This window comes from Fusarium falciforme, chromosome 1, assembly GCF_026873545.1.
Source record: "Fusarium falciforme chromosome 1, complete sequence".
Taxonomy (NCBI): domain Eukaryota; kingdom Fungi; phylum Ascomycota; class Sordariomycetes; order Hypocreales; family Nectriaceae; genus Fusarium; species Fusarium falciforme.
The window spans coordinates 3,502,354-3,516,418 of NC_070544.1; the positions used below are offsets into that span (position 1 = coordinate 3,502,354).

The window sequence follows — 14,065 nt, forward strand, 5'->3', positions numbered from 1 at the left end:
AAAGATGAAGCGTCTCCGAGGTGAAGAAGAATGAAAGGGAGAAGGCATCAGGGAGTTTCAAAGTTGCGACGGCGTCCAGGAGGGAAGGGATATGATATTTCTTTTGCTATTCATTGTTTATTCGCTTGTACTGGTTTGTTATTATATTGCGACTTTGGGGTATGGCATTGATTGGCACTGGCATTTTTCCGTATTGCAGCCACCGAGGATGCGAGGCGGCAGCGGACTTTTACGACTATTATATATACATTTCAGAGAACTGAAATAGATTACTATGCTGTTCACATTAGCTGTCCTGTTGGTGATCTGATGGTGTAAAGGTGTTGACTTGTCTACGTTTGCTTGTTCCTCTGGGTCTCGATGGAAGTTCAGCTAACTCAGCTAACTTGTCTCATCACGCCGTTGTTCATGTTAACTCATTTCATTCATCAAGTCGTCATACTCTAATACCCTCAAGAGCCGTCACAACCTCTTCCAGGACTTTGGCTGCCTCGGTACTCGTCATCTCCTCGCTCACACTCAAGCACTTTTCCACAACATCACGATATCTACGACCAACCTTGCTCCCCAGACCAGGAACGAGCACTGCCCGCACTACCTTGTCCCGCCACCGGTCTGCAGAGTAGTGAGGTCTATGGTAGGCCTGGAGGATCTTCCAGAGTCCAATCTCGAGGAGGACCAACCCCAGACTGTAAATGTCCATGGGCTTGCAGTGTGGGAAGCCTCGTAACGAGGCTGGGTGTCGGTGTAGGGTGGCGATGGAGGGGTTGCGAGGGGCGACGGACAGGGCCTGGTCAAAGTCTGGGCGCGAGGCATCGAAGCCTGTGAGATACGGCCGCTGGATGTCCGGGACGAGAGCGGCAGCAGCAGTAGGGGAATGAGCCGAGGTGGAAAAGGCCGAGGGGAAGAAGAGGATGTTTGCACTGCAGAGGCTCTTGTGCAGCCAGTCGAGGGAGTGGAGGGACCAGAGTGCCACAGCTAGGGTGTGAGCCAGACGGACGCGGTCGTCAAGGTCTGGCGTCTTGAGGTCCGGGCTGGCGATGAGCTCGTGAAGAGTTGAGAAGGACGGTGAGGGTGCCTTGTATACGAGGCCGTAGCGACAGTGGGATGAGTCGTCGACGTAGCCGACGCAGTCGATGCTGTGAAGATCTGGATGACATTCTGAGGCTGAGTGCATCATCCGGGCGAGGTCGTCAAGACGGCGGACGTGGGCGACTCGTTCTTCGACATCGTCGCGGTCGTAGTCTACCCATTCAATGACAACGTCGCCTGCCGTCTCATGGCGACCCTTACTTCGCCCACGATGGTTGCTCTCTTTCTCTTCCTCAGTCAGCTCGAGCGCTGGACGAGGCACTTTGAGTGCAAAGGTAGGCTTGAAGGAGGCTTGCGGTCGCGTGTCGAGGTTGATGCGGAGCTTCTTGAGGTTGGCCGAGGTAGTGAGCTGGGGGTAGACACCCGTGGCAGCCGTCTCGAGGAGGGACAGCTGGGTGAGGTCGCGCTGAGCAGATTCGAGGAGTTGATGTGTCCAGGCGCGTTGAAAGGATGGGAGGTGAGAGAGGGGGAAGAGACGTTCAAGACCGTCGTTGTAGTCTTGGGGTTGATGATTAGCCAATGTTGGTGAGGAAGCGTGGGCTGGTGAGTTGCCGGGTAGAGATACCTCTTAAGTCCTTGAGTAGGTTTATAAACTTTTCTTTGTCTGTTACAACCATGTTTAGTCCTCAACTCTGAGATGATATAGATGATGGTATGTGAGAGCTCACCTCCTATCACCCACTTGGCCCTCAGCCCCAGTTCCTTTCCCCAGCTCCTCTCACTCGAGGCACTCGAAGTCTTTACCAACCCATTCGATTTACGACTCTCATCATCTCTCGACCCTTTTCTCGAAGGTGAAGGCGACTTCTTGCCCCCTTTACTCTTCCCCCCCTTGACCTCCAAACTCGCACTCCTCCCCTCATCCACAAGCCCATACCTCTCCTTGAGCTTGTTAAAGTCTGTCACGGCGCTGTGCAGCTCTCCCAGGATCTGCAGGGCCAGGCTCCTCAGCTGCGGGTTCCGCGTGGACTCGAGGTGCGCCTCTAGCCTCCCCTCGGCGACGCCCCAGTCGCGGCCCCAGACGACGAGGCGCATCTCCTCGATGCGCACCTTGCACAGCAACCGCTGGCTGTCGGTGTCGAGATTGGCCGCCGTCGTGAAGAAGCCGTAGGCCTGGACGCAGCCCGCAAAGAGCTGGCCCAGGACGCCCACTACGCCGAGGGCGGTGCCGACGGCTTCGGCCATATGAGGTAATTTGTGAGAGGGATTTACGGCGGGGTTTACGGAGGGTGTGAATTGTTTGCTTCACGACTGGTTCTCGTGGTTTCGGTGGGTTTGAATGATTTAAAACATTCGACGGCGAGGGCTAAGTTTGACTAGAAGGCGCTTAATAAGCCTCTCTCTACCCGACGATCACTCGAGGTTCAAGTTGAGAGTCTTGAATCAATGAGGGTATCACACTGCGATAGTTTCAAATCCTTTTTGATCTATTATAATGATACACTTTATAATCTATTTTCCCAACACATTCACATATTCTACTTTTTAATTAATAACTCAATCTATAACCAGCAACCTCTTACCAAGACCATGCCCTCATGGCCTATCAAGCCGACCCTTCTTACTGAAGCATCTGTTGCATGGCGTTCAGCCTGTAGCTCTCTCTCCGCTCCATCAGCTGAGAGTGTCGCCCGCTGTCGACAATCTGGCCACCCTCGACAACAAAGATCACATCGGCCTTTTGCACGGTGTGAAGTCGGTGAGTAATAGCTAGGACAGTCGTACCTCGCGACGCCCTCTCAAGACCCTCCTGGAGAGCAGCCTCGCTAGCAGCATCAAGGGCACTTGTACTCTCATCGAGGAGGAGCAGCCGAGGATGACGAACGAGGGCACGAGCGATGGCGAGGCGCTGTCTTTGACCACCCGACAGTCGAGACGCAGATGGACCACACTCAGTATCATAACCGTCGGGAAGAGCAGCAATAACATCGTGGATGTTGGCCAAGCGACAAGCCTCTTCGATCTCGGCATCGGTAGCCTCGTGCCCTGGAGGAGCACCCAAGCCCACGTTGAACCGCACGCTACCGTCAAATAGGGCTGGGTCCTGAGGTACAAGGGCAATAGTATCGCGGAATGAAGTCGGGAGCTTTGAAATGTCTTGGTCATCGATGAGGACGGTGCCTGAGGTGGCCTCGTACAGTCGCTGTACAATGTTCATGATGGTCGACTTGCCAGCACCAGAAGGTCCCACGAGACCGCAGAACTGGTTGGGTGGAATGGTGAACGAGACATTGTCCAGAATGGTGACATCAGGGCGGCTGGGATACGCAAAAGAGACGTTCTTGAACGTCACCTTTGAGCCACCGCGGCGTTGGTTGTCCTTGGGGCTGACGGCCTTCTCTCCTACAGCAGCTTCGACATCATCGCCCGCCTTTGAAGGGTCCTGACCAGGCTTGCCAGTGTGGGTGCTCGATCCCATGTTGACGACTGTCATGACTCGAGACAGGGCCAGACGAGCTCGCGAGAACTCGGGAGCCAGAGAGAACATACCGCTCCAGAGCTGAGCGCTTGTGAGCATGGCCACGAGGATGATGAGGAAGTCTGTCTGCGTGTATTCGCCCTTCATGATGAGCTGCGAACCCCACCAGTAGGCCAGCGCGTTGATAAACGTGCCAGTGGTGTATGAGATGGCAAGCCAGATGTTGGTGAAGACCGAGGCGCGCACCACCTGCTTCCTCGGGGGCTTTAGAAGGCGCGCAAACCCTTCCATGTACTCGTTCTCAAGAGATAGAACAGCCACGGTTCGGATCGACTGGATAGCCTCGGTGGCAAGTGAGGTGGCAGTGGAAAAGGCTTCACGATGACGCTCCTCGTACCGAGCCAGCATGCGCAGCTGCATGAAGCCCGAGCCAAGCAAGATGGGAAGAGTCACCAGACATACCAACGCGATCTTCCACGCAAAGATATGAGAGATGATGATGGCAATAAGGACATTAATGAGGATGGCAAAGATGGTACCAAACGTCGATCCACTAAAGGCGCCAACAGACACACTGTCCTTGGTGATGATGGAGAGCAGACTAGTCGGGGTGCGACCTTCAGACTGGTGCCAGTGGATGCCCTGCTCAAGCAAAGACCTGAAAGACAGGACCCGAAGGTTGTAGAGGAGCCTCTCAGCAACGATACCAAAGCCCAACCAGGCAAAGAAGTTGGCGATGAGCTCGACACCTGCAAGCATGAAGAAGAGACCAGCAAACATGCGACCAAGAGATCGAATGCGATCCACGGTGCTCGCGCAGGGGTTGAGAGCGCCGACAGTGTAACCAAAGATGATACCAGAACCGGAAAAGGTGGCTCCAACGAAGACGGCGGCGATCATGGCCAGGGCGAACCAGCCAAGAGATGGGCGGATCAGCCAGGCAAGGCCCCTCATGACCGAAGCAAATGGCTTCTCGGCATCCAGTTCCTTGTCCTTGGGCTCTTCCTCCTTCTTCTCACTGTCGACCTTGTCATCCTCCGACGACTTAACCTCGACACCCTCCTTGATCTCAGCCAGGTCGGTCTTTTCGTTCAGGGACATTCTCAAGGTCGAGGCATCGATCGAGTCGCCAGAGACGGATCCTGCCTCAGTCTTGGCGTGACCAACGCTCTGCAGCTTGGCCATGCGGGCGAATTCACCGTCTTCCTTGGCCATGAGTTCAGCATACGTTCCCTGCTCGACGACGCGACCGGCCTGCATGACAACAATGTTGTCGGCGTTGCGAATAGTAGAGAGACGGTGAGCAATGGAGATGATGGTTCGCTTCTCAGCAGCAGCGCGCTCCACGGCGAGCTGAATTCTCTTCTCGCTGGCAGAGTCAAGAGCAGCGGTAGCCTCATCAAGGACGAGAATTTCAGGGTCACGGATCAAGGCACGGGCAAGCGCAATTCTCTGTCGCTGGCCACCACTCACGAGGGAGCCCTTGGGTCCAGCAGAAGTACCATAACCAGACTCGAGACGCTCAATGAAGCTAGCCGCATCGGCCTGTTCAGTGGCATGCTTGATCAAGTTGGCGATCTCAGCGAACTCGGGGCCCAGAGAAGCAGCGGAAGAGAGGGCGTCCCGACCCTTAGCAGCAAGCTTGGCGAGCTCGGGACCCTTGAGCAGTGGCTTCAGGTGCTGATGAGCAGGCTTAGGCGAGTTGACAAGTCCAAGTGCGATGTTCTCAAGGATCGAGCGGTCAAGAAGAGAAGGTTCCTGCTGAACAAAGCTGATGAAGCTTCGAAGAGACCTGACGTTGAGCTCACGCAGGTCGTGGCCTTCGAGTTCAACTGTACCCTCTGTAGGATCATGCAGACGTGCAATCAGAGCCGCAATGGTAGACTTGCCACTGCCAGAGAGGCCGACTATGGCGGTGTACTGCCCAGCCTGGAATTCCAGATCCACGTTCTGTAAAACAGGCTGGCCGGGGCGCGATGGGTACTCGAACGTGACATTGCGGAAGGCGAGGGACTTGGCTGCGCTCGGCTGGAGGACAGTTCCAGCATCTGAAGTGCCGTCAATGGCAGAGGGAGCGTTGATGTCTTCCATGAGACGCTGGTATGCGGCCACAGCACCTCCCAAAAAGGGGAGCGTGGGAGCCATTCCACCAAGCATCACGCACGCGTCGACGAGAAGATAGACGATGGCGTAGATCTCACCAACAGTCGTGCTGCCATCGTTCTTTTCCACTGAGTCTGCGATGCGCATACTACCTTGCCAAAAGGCAAGGGCGTTTCCGGAGTAGGCAATGAAGTATAGGAGACCGGTCTGGACAGCGGCAATGGACGCCTTCACAATAGCGTACTTCCTAGAGCGTTCCATGTGCTCAGAGAACTTCTCCTCGAGACGGGGAGCGGCTCCAAATGCCTGAACGACTGCGACATGCGAAAGAGCCTCGGAGGCAATGGAAGAGGCTGAAGCGGCAGCATCGTTTTGGCGGATTGCAAACTTGCCAAGATATCTTCCTCCAAGGATGCCAGAGAGGAGGAAGGCGGGCAACATGCAAACCAAGATTCCAGCGAGCCTGGGCTGCTTGGTGAAAGCGATGACGAAGACGGTGACGAAGAAGCTCATGGTGACAATAATGTTGCCCACCTTCTCCGATGTGCCCGCCTGGACAGCTGTAATGTCGCCATGAAGTCGGCTTGAGACCTGACCCGAGGCACCGCGAGTATCGAAGAAGTCCGGAGGCTGTCGCAAAAGGGCCTCGACGTAGCGGGTTCGTAGTCGCTGGGCGAGGCGCTGGCTGATGATGTTCCAGCAGGTGAGGTGGCCGTAGATTAAACCAAGGGCAATGGCACCAATCCAGGCTGTCTTGATGACCTTGTCGTTGATGGCAGCCTCGTACTCGAAGGGGTCGACGGAGCTACTGGCACTCGAGTCCTGGCCATCAGCAGCACATGTGGCGCCGTTGAAGTTATCGATGAGCTGACCAAACAGGACGCCCATGAGAGGGAAGGGGACGCCGGCAGCAACGGCACACAGAGTGCCCAGGATGATGAGGCCGATGTCAACCCATGTCGGTTGGGCGGAAAAGAGAAGCTCAATGTAGACAAAGACTCCCTTGATTGACTAGAAAGGAAGTAAGCTGCTCGCTCGAGTTGGCAGATAGAGAGGCTCGAAAGTCCCGAACGGCAAGAATTGTTACTTACGGACCAGACGCCGCCCTTGGGCTTCTCGGCCGCCTTGTCGGGCTCGGCGGCCATGGCTACAGTTTCCTGTTGTGTTTCTGGCCTGGCAGGGAATAGGAGTGTGAACCAACAACTCTATCTTGATGCAGGCAGATAGGGCCTCGGCGTGGAAAAGGAGAGGTTGCTGATATGGGCGGTCAGAAACCGGCGTGAACTAAGAAGGGAGAAGTGAATGACGAGGAAGGAAACGAGTCAGATGTTGCATCTGAGGCGTATACGTTCGAGCACGATCACCAGGTGATGGGCAGAGAAAGTGATCAGCAGAGAAGCCGATATAGGAGCCCCTAGACCCAGACTACTATCACGGACGTGGGTAGACTACCTATCTATCTACACGAGAACTCCATCACAGCACTGGGGAGCTGCGAGGAGGGATGCCTGTTTTCCAGGGCCGTGGGAGTGAAGCGGGAGATTGACGCAGGCCCACCGAACTGCAATGGCAAACGGCATTGAACGTGGTGGCAGATTAATGATCAAGGGCAAGATCAGCAACCTTGGCACGAGCGGCAGCCTTGGGGCGTGGGTGAGAGGTGAGTCCATGAATCCTTGATGTACCTACATGGCACGCACGGGATGTGGGCGGGTGGATGGATGTGGCCATATGGATTCTGATGCTACTCTACACAACTTTGAGTAGGTTAACAGGCAGGTGTATGGAGGTAGATGGATACTACCCAACATAGTGCGTATGTAAGTGGACAAATAGGTAACCATTCGCGGATATGTGGGCACGGGGGGTTTTGCTGGTGAGCAGGGGGGTTCAAGATGTTGAAACCTGGCCGCCGCCCATCTTCGCCGCCGCCGCCGCCGCTGACGAGGGAGAGGGACAAGGACGAGGAAAGGACGGGTAAGAGATGAGATGCCATGGCAATGATGCTAGCAATGGATCCAAATGCCAATGAAATGCTAAGTGGAATTAGTCAAGAGGAAAGAGAAAAAAGTGGAAGTGAGACATTTTGGTTCGACCAGAGAGAAAAAACTTGCAAGTCTGAATGACGATCCTAGGCGTGATGCAAGGATCGGCCAGGGCTTGGCATGTCGGAAGATTCTGAACGAGTCAAGCGGGAACCGGGGCATCAGATAAGATGGGGTGATTGATAAGATGGCGCAGAAAACACCAAGGTGGCCAAAGATCGTCGCAACCGGACGACGAACGGGAAAAGCAATTGAATTGGGGGATCATCGCCGAGAAGGCATGGACGTTGCGCGCGTGAGGAATGTTGCGGTGCCGCTTGGGCTTGGTCTCGCAGGGAAGGCGTGGCATCCCGGTGGAGTGATCGACTATAATTCTTTCCACGTTTGCGTATAGTATTGGGACCCATTCCCTCAAGGAACAGGGATTCATTTGCGCAAAGCAGGCAACAAATTTCATGAGTGGATGGAGGAGCGAAGTTGAGTAGCATCGGGCTCGGTGATTGATAGTCGCGTTGTCTTGGCATAACTCGGCATATCCATGAGCGGATCCGGCCAATGGTAGGATCCTGAACAGGGTCCGGCTTTCTATTGGACGACGGGGGTTTAAAGCCGCATTGTGGGGGAAGGAAGGAGAAGAAGGGGCACCATGGGGGGCGCACCCACGACACCTTTCTGTTAACAGAGCAAAGCTTCGGCGTTAAGCCCTTTATACGGCTAGAGCTAACCTTGTGGGAATAAAACATGTCAAACTCTGACCTAAGCGTAAAAAGGCGTTTTTATGCTTATTCTTTGCTCGGCTGTGGTGCACCCAAAAAATGCTCCAATATCCGGAAAAGCGTTTACACGGTGGGCATGGCATTTCTCGCGTTGGCCCTGCCCTTCTCGCTAATACGCGGGTGGATTTAAGATTTCTGCTGACAGACTTGATTGTCTGATCGCGGACAAACCCCGGCACAGGAGGGGAAGCAAACCGATGGCAATGGGATCCCGGACTCTGGCCGTCCAGACGCAGGCTGTAGGGAGTAGGGAAGGAAGATGCCGAAAGCATGATTGGGCAACGACCAATTAAGGTTGCATTTGACAAAAGAAAGCACACAAAGTGGGGTCGCCAAGGCGGCGAATTTAGGTCGTCCCATCCAATGCAATCTGATACGTTTTGTGCCCTATAGAACGCCTCCAGGCAGCCTTGTATTGTCCCCCCGTTTTTGACCGACTGCAGTTGCCGTTCATTTCGAGACTAGGACAAGGGGGGTAAGTCCGTCATCACTTCGGCCGACGACGCTGACGACATCTTGGTCCAAACCAAGGCCTGCTCAGCTCTGTTCTGCTCTGCTGCACGGCACGCTCACTTCACAGGTCAGGAAGGTAACGTATCTCACACACAGACGGCACATCCCCGCCAAGATGGTGATCAACCCTCCCCAAGGTTTCACACGGTAGCACCTTGCTTGCCCAGCGTCCGTCCTTGCAGGCCCGGCCCTGACCCCGTTGATCAGCATGGCAAATCGCCATCTTGCTGCTGCTTGCTACTCGAAGCATTCATTCCGTGCTCGGCGAGGGGCCCATTGCCTGCGTGTATAAGAAGGGGGCGACAGGAAGCCTCAACCTCGTCGTGATCACTGTTGCAACCATTCACAGAGGCCTCATATCAAATCAAACCACACTAGACAAAGAGAATAGTCTAGACCAACACTCCCTTCTCAAGCCACCAGCCAACACCCCCAAGCCAATTTCATCATGCCACAGGCAACTCTCCGCACCGAACGCCTCGAACTGTTGCCACTCGCGCCTAGCCACGGGGACTACATCTACCAGCTAGACTCGGACCCTGAAGTCATGCGATACATTGGCTACGGCAAGCCACTGAGCGCCAGTGACTCGGCCATTGTCCACAAGCTGCTCCTCGAGACTGCCTCCCTGGGCACAGGTCTGGGCTGCTGGGCCGGGTTCGCCGGTGATGAGTTTGTCGGCTGGTGGATTCTCGCCCCTAGCCAGAGCACCAGCCGGCGCAGCAGCAACAGTAGCACTAACAGCAGCGAGACGGAAGAGGATGAGGCCTCGACTCCTCAAGTGGATGTCAAGAGGGTCGAGTTTGGCCTGCGGCTCCTACCCAAGTTCTGGGGCCAAGGGTTTGCCAAGGAGGGCTCCCGCGCCGTGGTCAAGCACGGTCTGGAAGAGCTAGGCGCCGATGAGGTTTTCGGCGAGACCATGGCTGTCAACGCTGGTTCGCGGGCCATCATGTCCAAGATCGGGCTGAAGCACGTTCGGACGTTCCACAACCAGTACGACAGCCCTCCGCCGGGGATCGAGGAGGGAGAGGTGGAATACAGCATCACCAGGGACGAGTGGGCGGCGCTGGACCCAAGCCGGAAATGAAGAAAAAGGGCGTGCGTGTACAATGATTGTATGTAGATGAGATGTAGCAAATAATCTGCTTGAGCGTCTGCGGCGTTTGGATAGCGTCAGAGTTGGAAACACGGCAGGGAAATTTCAAAGGTCGATCAAGGGGCGATACATAGCTAGCATCAGCTCCAGTCCAATTATTCTTACTCTTTTTTTGAATCTTGTACCCAACCTGCTGGTCAGGAGCGATCGTGATGGGGGCACTCACATGCATTGGCGAGACGTTATGGGTTTTGAGTTCCCGATCGTCTAGATCGTCGTCAGGTGCTTGCAGAGGAGGTTGTGCTGTTGGTTCAAGGTAGGGCCGCGCGGCGAGCGGCAAGGGGAGAAGGCGTGAAGAGTGTGGTGTGCATGTGAGATGCAGGGTCAGCGGCATCCTCCGCCCGCAGAAGATGGGATGGGTCATGTCCCCATGGGTCTCAAGAATCGTCGTTAGAAGTCAAGACACTCATGAGGCACAGCGTGGGGGAGGGTGAAGACATGGCACGGTGTGATGGGAACTCGGGGTGTTGGAAGTCGGATACTTGTCTCGGCAGCTGCGGTGGGTGGCTCCGGGTTGAAAACCGTTGGCTCTTGTGCAAGCCGGGATCAGGCGTTCTCGGACAAAGGGTGGGATAGAAGGTAGTATTCTTGGCCATTTGCTCCTCGGCCCAGGGCCAGGGGCATCTCGTCGCCCTCGGCTCTGGTTGGGCGGTAGCGTCGTGGGGGGTTTTTGACTCTCCGTCCCGTTGTTGGTTCTGCAGATCTTGGCAAAGTGGGCGGGTCAGCTTGTCAAATATGGTCATGATCAGACAAGACCGGGCATAAGTTGGATATAGTGAGAATCTCATGAGGCGTGATTGGGTTCGGGGACAGATTGTGGCTTGCTGCGCCAAGACGAGAGCCCGGCACCTCTGCCCCGGAGGCCATGTGAGGTGAGCCAGGGGCGGACGCACTCATAACATATCCAGTATGGATCCATCCATCCATTCACTCAGATGAATAGTACGTACTACGTTCCATGAACCCACGCCATGCCTTTCTGCTTTGGCCCCCAAGCTCAGACGATCCCGTCCCAGAGCCAAGCCAAGGCCAAGGTTCTAGGTTTGGCCCGGACGCTATTCGTAGCTGACTTTCAGGGCCTCGGAGGAGGACCCCCCCTACCTTAGTAGCTTAGCTCCCTCTTGGGTAGTAGCTCGGGCTCCATTTACTCATGTTGAATATGGAAGCAGCTACCAACAGCTCCTTCCATTCACACAAAACAGTCGACTTGTTCCGTGGCTGGATCTTACCCTTTGATCTGATTAGATAAAAATTTTCACCCTCTTCCGATCTCGGGTTCTTTCCCCCACTCGTTCGCCACTTGTAATCTGAATTCTCGACTGAGCATTCTCTTGACCATCTTGTGCATTTCCACCCCATCCCATCCCATCCCATACCCGTCCCCATCGGCAACTGCGGCATCGTCCTATTATGGAATGGACCTCATGGGGGCCTCGAGTGACTTCCTGGCCCATCCTTGGGCCTGGGATATCGTCGGTCCAGGGTCTCGATCCGCGCATGTAGCTTAAATAGTAGCTTCTCTCTCCATCTTATCCATCTTGACTTTCGCTTCTCTTCAGCATCAGTCACTCGCAAAGGCGTTTGTCTTCATCTCGAGTTCAAACCCCTCTTCTGCTCAAGACGACAATGTCAATCCTCGACAAGATCAAGGCCGGCGTCGGCCCCAAGGAGGCTCGCCCAGAGGCCACAGAGACTCCTGTCACTGAGGCCGGTATCAACGCCGATGAGAAGGCCGACGTCAACCAAGACATTAACGATGCCATTGACCAAAGCGCTCCCGATCAGAATGCCTCCCATGGTGTCCAAGACATCCAGGCCATCACCTTGGTCTGGGGCAAGGGCTCCCTCGCTGCCCTTCTCTGTCTGTATGCTTCCCTTAACCACCTTAAACACATGGGAAACACTATGCTAATCTTGTTGCCAGCATCTGGCTCCTCTTCCTGGTCCAGGGCTTCCGTATTTCCATCTTCGCTGTCATGCTGCCCTATGCCACCAGCGAATGGGCTTCTCACTCCCTCCTGACTGTTGTCGCTATTGTCGCTGATTCCATGACCTCTGCCGTCTATATCCCCATGGCCAAGGTGCTCAATGTCTGGGGTCGCGCTGAGGGTTTCCTCCTCATGGTTGTCTTTGCCACCATCGGCCTCATCCTGACTGCTGCCTCGCACAACCTGGCCACCTTCTGCGCTGCCCAGGTCTTTTACTCTGTCGGCTTCGGAGGCATGATCTACACTGTCGGTGTTCTGGCTGCTGATGCCTCCAACCTCCGCAATCGAGGTCTGACTTTTGCCTTCACCTCGTCCCCTTACATGATCACTGCCTTTGCCGGATCCAAGGCTGCTGAGGCCTTCCTGCTCAACGTCAAGAACTGGCGCTGGGGTTTTGGCTGCTTTGCCATCATCCTGCCTGTCGTCACCTTCCCCCTGTACTTGGTTCTCAAGATCAACCTCCGCAAGGCCGTCAAGCAGGGTATCATTACCCACCAGAAGAGCGACCGCACCATTCCCCAGAAGATTTTGTACTTTTTCCGCGAGTTTGATAGTGAGTGACAGTCCCGGCCTTGGCCATATTCAATACTCTCGTGCTAACAAGACTGGCAGTCGTCGGCGTCTTCCTCTTTGGTGGCGGCTTGACCGTCTTCCTTCTGCCATTCACGCTCGCTAGCCACGCTCCCAACGGCTGGAAGTCCGACTACATCATCGCCATGATCATCGTCGGCTTCATCGTCCTCGTCCTGTTCGGTCTCTGGGAGTACTACTGGGCCCCCGTTCCCTTCCTCCAGGGCAAGTTCCTCACCGACCGCACTGTCATCGGCGCGTGCCTCATCGACATGACCTACCAGGCCTCCTACTACTGCTGGAACCTCTACTTCACCTCTTTCCTGCAGGTCGTTGCCAACCTCAAGCCTGCCGAGGCTGGATATGTCAACTCGACCTTCCAGATCGTCTCGGGTATCCTCCTCTTCATCGTTGGTTACGCTATCCGCCGCACTGGCTACTTCAAGTGGCTCTTCTACCCTGCCATCCCTCTGTACCTCTTCGCCCAGGGTCTCATGATCCACTTCCGCCAGCCTAACCAGTACATCGGCTACATTGTTATGTGCGAGATTTTCATCTCTATCGCCGGCTCCATCTTCATCCTCAACATGCAGCTGGCCGTCCTTGCTGCCGTCGAGCAAGAGTACATTGCCGCTGCTCTGGCCACTCTGTACGTCTCGGGTGGCATCGGTGGCGCCATCGGCGGTGCCATTTCGGGTGCTATCTGGACCAACACCTTCCTTCCCGCCCTCCAGCGCAACCTGCCCGAGGAGGCCATGGCCAACATCACCATGATCTACAGTATGCTCCCGACTCAGCTGTCCTACCCCGTCAACAGCCCTACGAGACTCGCCATCCAGAAGTCTTACGGCTATGCCCAAACACGAATGCTGACTGCCGGCCTCGTCATCATGGCCCTGTCCGCTATCTGGGTCTTCATGCTCAGGAACATCAACGTCAAGAAGCTTACTCAGACCAAGGGTACCGTCATGTAAGCTGTTTTGGGCAGCGAGCGTCCCGGGGTTTTTACTTGGCCAGCCCGTCTGGCGCAATACCACATGTAATATCCATAGTATGGACTACTGCTAGATTGTTTAGTATCTAATCTGGCAAGGTTGAGTTTGTCGGGCAATATCCAACCCAATAAACATCTTTCTTGCTTAGTTGTCAGATCCTGTATCTGTGTAATCTTCTCTCAGCTCCCATCTCGGCATGGTGAATTAATACCAACACTCTCGAGTCCATATTTACATTACTTATGCTCTGTTTCATCGGGTGCAATTTAGTAGAAGTGTTGGATAACTTATGAGTATGTCGGCCTCCCATGATACGTTGCCGTCTAATCATGACACTCGCCATTTCTCACATTTCTACCCACAAGAAAACCATGTTCAGACAGCCTTTGGAATATGAATCATTCCTGA

At 54.9% G+C, this 14,065-nt stretch overlaps 4 protein-coding genes across 4 annotated transcripts; 2 read left to right on the plus strand and 2 right to left on the minus strand.

Annotated features, from left to right (window-relative positions):
• Positions 1-436: 436 nt before the first annotated feature.
• Positions 437-2,277, minus strand: NCS54_00096900 (Protein kinase domain-containing protein; the record flags this gene model as incomplete). The annotated part of the gene is made up of 3 exons (XM_053146605.1): positions 437-1,590; positions 1,658-1,696; positions 1,761-2,277. 3 exons carry the CDS (start codon positions 2,275-2,277, stop codon positions 437-439), a joined length of 1,710 nt encoding a protein of 569 aa, XP_053002580.1.
• A 376-nt stretch (positions 2,278-2,653) lies between these two features.
• On the minus strand, positions 2,654-6,759 carry NCS54_00097000 (Hypothetical protein; the record flags this gene model as incomplete). Its single annotated transcript, XM_053146606.1, has 2 exons — positions 2,654-6,625; positions 6,706-6,759. 2 exons carry the CDS (start codon positions 6,757-6,759, stop codon positions 2,654-2,656), a joined length of 4,026 nt encoding a protein of 1,341 aa, XP_053002581.1.
• A 2,637-nt stretch (positions 6,760-9,396) lies between these two features.
• Positions 9,397-10,035, plus strand: NCS54_00097100 (N-acetyltransferase domain-containing protein; the record flags this gene model as incomplete). The annotated part of the gene is made up of 1 exon (XM_053146607.1): positions 9,397-10,035. The coding sequence occupies one exon, from the start codon at positions 9,397-9,399 to the stop codon at positions 10,033-10,035; it is 639 nt and encodes a 212-aa protein (XP_053002582.1).
• Positions 10,036-11,730: 1,695 nt separating this feature from the next.
• NCS54_00097200 (MFS domain-containing protein) lies at positions 11,731-13,636 on the plus strand (the record flags this gene model as incomplete). Its single annotated transcript, XM_053146608.1, has 3 exons — positions 11,731-11,969; positions 12,029-12,645; positions 12,705-13,636. The coding sequence occupies 3 exons, from the start codon at positions 11,731-11,733 to the stop codon at positions 13,634-13,636; spliced, it is 1,788 nt and encodes a 595-aa protein (XP_053002583.1).
• Positions 13,637-14,065: the final 429 nt, after the last annotated feature.